Source organism: Emys orbicularis, chromosome 16, assembly GCF_028017835.1.
Source record: "Emys orbicularis isolate rEmyOrb1 chromosome 16, rEmyOrb1.hap1, whole genome shotgun sequence".
Classification (NCBI taxonomy): domain Eukaryota; kingdom Metazoa; phylum Chordata; order Testudines; family Emydidae; genus Emys; species Emys orbicularis.
The window spans coordinates 28,553,959-28,562,148 of record NC_088698.1 but is presented as its reverse complement, the minus strand read 5'-3'; the positions used below and the strand labels follow the sequence as shown (position 1 = coordinate 28,562,148).

At 45.4% G+C, this 8,190-nt stretch overlaps 1 protein-coding gene across 1 annotated transcript in view; it reads left to right on the top strand.

Annotated features, from left to right (window-relative positions):
* Window positions 1-2,929: 2,929 nt before the first annotated feature.
* HECTD4 (HECT domain E3 ubiquitin protein ligase 4) overlaps window positions 2,930-8,190 on the top strand; it is a 107,567-nt gene continuing 102,306 nt past the window's right edge. Inside the window, exon 1 of the mRNA XM_065417694.1 lies at window positions 2,930-3,091. Within this exon, the coding sequence (XP_065273766.1) occupies window positions 2,930-3,091 (162 nt within the window). The remainder of the gene's footprint in view (window positions 3,092-8,190) is intronic.

Genomic DNA, 8,190 nt, shown 5'->3' with positions numbered 1-8,190 from the left:
TCCCGGGGCTTTTCCTGTGTGGCTGGTCAGAGCATCCAAGCTCGGACTGCTGTCCAGAGCGTCAACAGAGTGGTGCACTGTGGGATAGCTCCCGGAGCTATTACCGTCAATTTCCATCCACATCTAGCCTAATTCGACATGGCCATGTCGAATTTAGCGCTACTCCCCTCGTTGGGGAGGAGTACAGAAGTTGAATTTAAGAGACCTCTATGTCGAACTAAATAGCTTCGTGATGTGGACGGGTGCAGAGTTAATTCGATGTAACGGTGCTAAATTCGACATAAACTCCTAGTGTAGACCAGGCCTTATAGAAATTAATGAAAAAAGTAAAACTCCCATACCTGGTTACAAAACACTTGGCCCAGTTACTATTTTGTAACCAAACACTGTGAATTAAACTAACCTCAGCAGCTTCTCTATTTCTCCAGGGAGATGCTGTTGGAACAGCTTGTTTAATCAGCCAGGATGCAGTTGCCAGCCCCCAACTGCCATAGAGTCTTCCAACCACAACATTCCACCACTTCCAACTATATGAGGTGCTCCAGAGTGGCGACCAGGTGGCCTAATGGATACATTCCACTGTGGTCACTGTTTTCTGTGTTTTGCATTGATCAAACATACAACTACCTTCTACGAATCTATGAACTACTATTCCTCAGGAGCGGCGCCAGGGGTTTTGCCGCCCTAGGCGGCAGCGCTCCTCCTCTGAGCATTCGGCCGCGGGGGACCTTCCGCTCAGCGTCTTGGGGGCACTTCGGCGGCGGGTCCCGGAGCGAGTGAAGGACCTGCCGCCGAATTTCCGCCAAAGACCCGGAGCGGAAGGACCCCCCGCCGCCGAATTTCTGCCGAGGGCGGCAAAATGCCGCCCCCCAAATCCTGCCGCCCTAGGCGACCGCCTAGGGTCACCTAGTGGAAGCGCCGGCCCTGCTATTCCTAATTGTCACTAAACCTTCTTATTCCAACATTCCATACTTTTCCCTTTTAAAAAGGACCCTCTGAATGACAATTCATTCTCAACTACGACAAAACCTTCCAGTTCCAACTTTCTGCATGTGCAGTGCAGAGGAAAATAAAATCCCTTTGTATATCAACACATTTCTCCTGCAGCAGCTTCTTCTACTCCCCTATCTTGAGCAGATATGTGGCAGTGGTGTGATCTGAAATATTGTATATTTGTGGTTATCAAGCTTTTACACAGACAGTGTCTAACTGTTGGATTGAATCTGTAAACCCCAGATACTCTTTACAGAGCTCAAGGACAAGCTGTGTTCAAACCGGGTGGTGTGTGTAATGTAATGGTGTATACCATCTCCCAGCTTCACGGCTGAACTCATAGGTATAGAGTGGTTTTATTGTGTGCTGAGCTAGAAAAGCTGATCATTTAAGTGGAGAGAGGCCTGTAATTCTGAAGCCCACTCCTCAGGTGTATATATACACACCAGAACCTCACTAATTTGTACTATGCTAATCTGATATATGACAATTCCCATACAGAACCCAGCTGTCTCCCTCTTCTCTCAGCAAAGATTTAATACATGATAGAGATGTGAATAAGTCTCATATTACTATGGCTTCAAGATTTTTGAAAAAATAAAACACTACAGAACATTTACTATGATGCAAGCAATAGTATACTTACAATCATGGCTGTATATGTGCATATCTGTGCAGACACCTGCACGTCTGCCTCTGAACTTTTTGTTGTGCATGTGTGCACACTGGTCTCTGAACTGGCATTGGCAGAGGGTTGAAGCAGTTGAGGGTGGGATTTGGTGGGAGCCTGATGGTTTTTTTTTTAAAGCTGTATTGGTTATATGACTGGTAATGAAATGATGTTCCGTAGGGTAAAAGGAAGAAGTGCTTCACCCTGGGTCAGTTTTTACTTTGAATCCCCTATATCCTTCTGTTTTTAAATGTATGTCAAACTGCCAGTGCTTTGGAAGGTGCCCTTTGGTGTGGAGACTGTATAGGAATAAAATCGAAATAAATCTGATAAATGTGTCTGTCTGCAGGTATGTGTGCCGAGGACCCTAGGTGTCCTGTGATAAGGTGCTAGAGCTGGGAAGCTATGGGAAGAAGGGGAAAGAGAGTCAAGGCGAAGGGAGGTAGAACTAAGGGGGAGGCAGGAAGCTCAGGCTAGGAGGGGTCACAGAGCCAAGGTGGGGAGGAATAAATGGGACCCAGACTTATAGGGGCAGGGAGCCCGGGGGGGGGGAGGGGGCAACAGGGTGGCGCAGGCAGGGAGTCCTGGAGGGAGTAAACAAAGTGAAGCAGGCAGGGAGTGGAGTAGGGCAGGCGGGGAGAGCGGAGTGGGGCCAGGCGGGGAAGGGGGGGGCGGAGTGGGGGCAGGCGGGGAGTCGGGGGGGCGGAGTGGGGGCAGGCGGGGAAGGGAGGAGCGGAGTGGGGCAGGGGGGAGTCGGGGGGAGGCCAGCAGGAGCAGAGCTGTCGAGGCAGCCGGGGGGGGGGATGAGGAGGAGTAAGGGGGGAGTTGTCTTCCAGGTGGAGAAGGGCAAAGCAGAGGGGTCGCCGCACGCCTGAGGGGGGCAGCTCTCGGGGGGAGGAGCCGCGGGGGCGGGGCCTCGCGCGAGGGGCGGGGCGCTGGGGAGCCGCGGGGGGAGGGTGTATTGTTCCCGGCGCGGGGCATGCCGGGCCCGCCGCAGCCCGCAACATGGCGTCGTGCTGTCACCTGTGTGTGTGAGGAGGGGAGCAGGAGCTGGACGCTGCGCCCCAGGCACGGCCGCCGCTAGAGATCCCAGCCCCCCCTCTTCCCCGCTGACAGCCCCCGGTCCCGCTTCCCCTCAGGGACCCCCGGCGCTCAGCTTCCTCCCCCCAGCGCGCGAGGGACCCTCTCCCTTCCCATCTCCCTCCGCCATGGGAGGGTAGCGGGGCCCGCCTCACGTCTGCCCCAGGGTCGCCCGGTGCCAGCCCCATGGGGTCCCCGGCGGCCGCCGCGGCTGCGGACTCGGCCCAGTGGCTCTCGGTGAAGGAGGAGACCATCTTCCTACACGACGGGCTGATCCGGGTCACCGACCTGGCCGAGCTGCCCAGCGAGATCATCGGGGTGGCCGAGCCCGGGGACACCGAGCTGGAGGTGAGCCCCTCCCCCACCACACACCCCTGCCGGGAGGGGGGGCTGCTCCATGGGGCTGGGCGGGGGGTGTTAGGGGGTGTGTGTGTGGAGGGGGGGGGGGTGAGGATGAAGAGGAGAAGGATGCCCAGCGAGGGCTTGGGGGGGACTGGGCGGGGATGGAGGTGGTGGGAATCAAGGTGAGGAGGGTGGTGATAATGAGGGGAAAGAGGATGGAGGTTTGGGGAGGTTGGGATGAAGAATGGTGGATGCAAGAAGGTGATGGATGATTTTGTGGGGTACTGAATCCAGAGATCTAAGTGGTTCAGGGTATTAATCAGCCCCTACCTAATGGTGACGGGGATGGAGAGGGAATGAAGATGGAGGGTGAAGGATTGAAGCAAAATCTCCTTGTTTAAATCGGTAGGATTAAAAAAAAAATCTGTGTATTCTAGAACAGCCTTTGATGTATTGATTTTTATTTATGGTTTTATCCTGATTTTAATTGTTGTTTTTGTATAGTTAGCAATTAAATATATTTGTCCTAGTGCAAAGCATCTGGGATACTTGGGTATCTAGGTGCAGTATTTAGGCTGTTGTAATGATTATTATTAAAAAGCAAGGGGAACAGCTGGGTTATTCATCACAGCTTCTACCCCTCCCACAAATGTTGGTAGCTCTGGCGGAAGGCAAATTGTGCAGCTGTGTGTATTTGTGTATTATGTAAAATGTGCATTTTTTTTTTTTTTTAGTGGTGGTTCCTGTGACTGTGTGTAGATTGCATCTATTCGGTAGACTGCATCTTTTGCTGTATGTCTCTCTTCTCCTCCTCCCTCTATCACCCCACCCTCTCTCCCTGGCAGTGTAGCTTGCAATGACACAGGGTCTTTGTCAGAGAAGCAGAGTGGTGTTATCTAAGTGGGGATGGTTCAGCAGCTTTATCTGTGTATTGTGTTAGGTCAAAGGCATTTATTTAAGCCGCAACCCCTTTAGTGAGGGTTTGGCTGCATACCAAGGTGTTGCCAAGAACCCACAAGCCACAGCAGGTGCAGAAGCCTGCAGTCTTGACAAAATCACTGCTAGATTCTGGTGACAGGAAACTAAATTTGCTGTTTATGAAAACTTCCTCCAGCTTTATCTAAAAAAGGAAGGTTACTATTATTTATTATTTATTTTGCTGACTCTGACTCTTTCCTCTCTGTGAGATGTCAGTGAGGGTGGGTCTAGGAGCACTGACCGGTTGTCATGAAATGGATATTGCACAAGTCACCCACCATAAAAGGCTCTCCCTATTTGTGTGATATCTCCTGTTTGTTTATTTTTTATATCTCTATCTAAATGGCATGTCTCCTCTCTTGTGATCTGAATCCACTTTGATTTTCAATGAAACATGTATTCAGAAATTGATTTAAACCTCACTATATACTTGTGGAAGCAGTAGTGAGCAAACCATCTAATTACTGTATTAGAATGTCTCATGGGCATGCTTAGATCTCTAGTGTGCTTGTTCCCTCATGCAGTAGTAAAGGATTCCTATTTTTTCTTTGATACACTCTTATTTTCATGATTTTACAAACTAGACCAGAAACTTTCTCCAAAATGAAACTTGACATGAAGGGCCTTAGTATTGGAGCCTTACATGTCTCTAAAACTTAAAATAACCTGCCCTAAAATTATTAGTGGGGGAGGAGTGGAGCAGAGCAGGAAATGAAGTTTAAGGCTATCCTGTGTTTTATTACAGTTGTGTAAGGGGCTGTAAGCATGGCGTGGGTGTGATTTAAAACAACAACAAAAACCCTCTGAAATGGGAAGGCTAGAGTTTGAGTGCTATGTGTGCTTTCAGTATGAAACCTTTAAAATAGCTGCTATGATACCTTTGCTTGGTTGATTTGTACTCTTGAATTGGGGAGCATTGAGACACCAATATTTTGTGACACTGAAAATAGTAGAAGACCTTAAAATGAAAAGATACCTTATTTTTAAAAATTAGATTAGTATAGTATGCAGACTTAAATGCTTCTGGCCTTCGGATGTGCAGAATTTTGATCAGTTGAGATTTTAAGTGACTAGTAAAAATGTTCAGTTCCTACCTACTACAGATTTTCAGTACTTTGCATACAACTTCTACTGTGCATTTTATATATAACTCTTATCCTTCCCTGGTAAACTGTACTGGATTTGTTCCAATAGTGAATATATTAAAAATATTTTGATGCATGGCTATAAATTCATCCAGTAGATTGAGCCATTGCTATTCTGATTTGATGCATAATAAACAAATGTCAACTGTCCAAATACTCATCTGTTGTGAGATGATTGGGGATAGGGAAGATATGTTGCTGCTGCTTTGATTAATTCACTTTTATTTATACTTTTAAACTTGGCAAAGGGCACTCAACTCTGGATGGAAGCTTGTTTGGTATGTAGTCTTTACATCTAAAACAATTATATAAATGAATGGATATCCCTAATTCTAGGAATCTCTCTGCATTTACGTGAGAGAGAATAACATCCAAAGAAGTTACTTTGGTTTCTTATGTATGTTTATTTGTAGTTCTTTAAAGTCACATTTATTTTAAAAGAGAATGAAACAAGAACAAAAAAAATGTTGACATAACACTAACATTGTGACAAATTGATAATAAACAGGATATTTAAAGTTTAAACCTGACATTCCCACTCCTGTAAGATTTTGTTGGGTTTTTAAATGGAAGGTTATGAAATCTTTACACTCACGAGGAGAAAATATGTTCTTGCAGCAGTGGTGCCGGTGCTGGGGGTGCTGCTGTACCCCGTGACTTGAAGTAGTAAAAACAAACACCAAATACATGGTTTCCATCATCAGCAACCCTGTTATAACAATTGTTCCAGCATTCCTGCCTTGCAGTATCCTTTAAAGATTAATTTCCAAATTTCAGTGTTTCAATAAATAAGCAGTCTTTTAAACTTGTATATCTGTGCACATGCAAAGTAAATATATGTACTATACAAAGTCTGTATTTTCAGTGAAAAGTGAATCATAAAAAAAGTGAATGTAATACTTGTAAAAGCTGCTGCAGTGATCAGTATTGACAATGAAGTCCTCTGCCAACAGAATATATACAACATATAGTCATTGTATAAGCTTCCCCACTAATATTCCTCAACCCTGATGTATCGGGATGAGAGTTTCAAGGTGTATTCAGTCCTTAGCTTCTCTGAGACTAACAAGGGTTGCCAGCAATGGAAATTGTTAGTCTCGGTCAAAGCCCCAGTGAACAAGTGATGACATTACAATGTTTTTTCACATAGCCCATCAAATGGTAATAAATTTTTGCTCTGTGTCATGTAGGCTGGATTCAAACCAGTCAGTGACTTATGTGGAAGGCCAGCAGTTCTAGAGTTAACAAGTGGGAGGTTCAGTTAATGTAAAATGGCACTTACTTTGAAACTTTTCCACTGGGGAAATAAGTGTGAGAAAAGTCCAGTTTCTTCCATGTTAGTCATAGGACTAAGTGAAATATAAATGCCAGTGGTCCCACTGCTGTCTTAATTCTTATACTTTAAACTTCACGTATCTGCCTAAGAAAAACAGCAATCATTGGGACATCCTCTCTTAATGGTCTTCAGGGTTAGCCTGGGAAAATCCGAAGGATCCTGTACTTGGAGCTATAAATGCTGCTACACCTGTAGCCGGCCACCTAGGCCATGTCTCTGTCCTCATCTGATGAGGATCTAGTTACCTGTGCCCTTCTGTGATATGAGAGAGAGAAAGTAGCGATAGCAAGACTGCTGTTCAGATCTTGTGTGTTTTGTTGCAGTAGCCATAGGTTGTAGTCAGTGCTTGAATCATCCAAATTGGGATCTGCAGTAGGTTGTTTTAGTTAATTTAGGTTTGACCCATCTGGGATTAACCATTTGTCATGGGTTTTAGCTCCCTGGAGGAGCCACAACTGTATGTGCCTAGAAAGAATTACTATTCCTCAATAAGTGTGATTGTAGCCATATCTACTACTCAGACTTGAAAAACTTCCCAGATGCTTACTAGCTGATGGACTAACCCTTGAGATTATAGGGGAGCATCAGCTCTGCTATAGTTAAGGTTGGTGAGCTCAAGGCCCCCCAGATGGCTTCATATCACAATCACAGTGCTGCCAAGTTTCTCCAACTAATCCCTCCACCATTCAATACAGCTACACTTAATGGGGGGCATGCATATAATTCCAAATGATTGTCCGCTCCAGGGGGGGCAAAATTAAGGTTTTATTGGTGTGTAGTGTAACTTTATATTTCCTAGTTTTCAGAGGTTTGAGTTTTGTTGAACTGGATGTTCTGGAAGGATAGCACCAGGCAACCTTAACTCTGCATTAAGGAAGTTTTTTTTTTTTTTTTTCAGTGAATAAATACAAAAGACAAGGGTGGGACCCCCATTACCAAGGGGCAGTACCATTGTGAGAAACTGAACACCTTAATTCCACTGTTGGGATTTATAGCAGAATGCTGCTCCTGGAACTTTCTTGGGGTGCTCTCTTTCACAATGTCCTCTGGCTTAGCTGGTGTATTTATAAAGTCTCTGATCTCCCTGGCTGCAGAAAGAGGGGATGGTTCTCTATTATCTGGGCATTTACATCATACTTATCACTGTAATATGAGTACCTTTTCTACTCTTACCATAGCCCCTGGTTTTCAGATCCTCTTCCACTGTAAATACTCCAGAATCTGTCTCTGCTGGTGCTCAGAGCTTTCCTAAGCGGCAGCGGTATGAAATTATCATGGTTCTCGAAAGTAGCACTGCTGCCCAGAAGGATGACACTGGATCAGTTTACTACTTGGCTCACTGATTTGGAAGGTTATCTTTGTCACCATAAATGAAAGCTTAAATTCTATGTAAGTTGACAATACTCTCACTCACCAAGGCAAATTATCCACTTGCTTTGTGAATGGATTTTTCAGCCTGTTCATTGTTTATTCTTTCTTATGAAAGTAATCCTGAAATCTTGGCCTGTCCCACCAACAGTCTGACTTGCTCTACAGTGTGGATGCTATTGTTAAATGTTTTGTATCACCAGTTACCTTTATTACCTTTATTCAAATTTCAGTCACATTTAAAAAAACAACTCTGAAAGGCACTAGTCCAAATTATA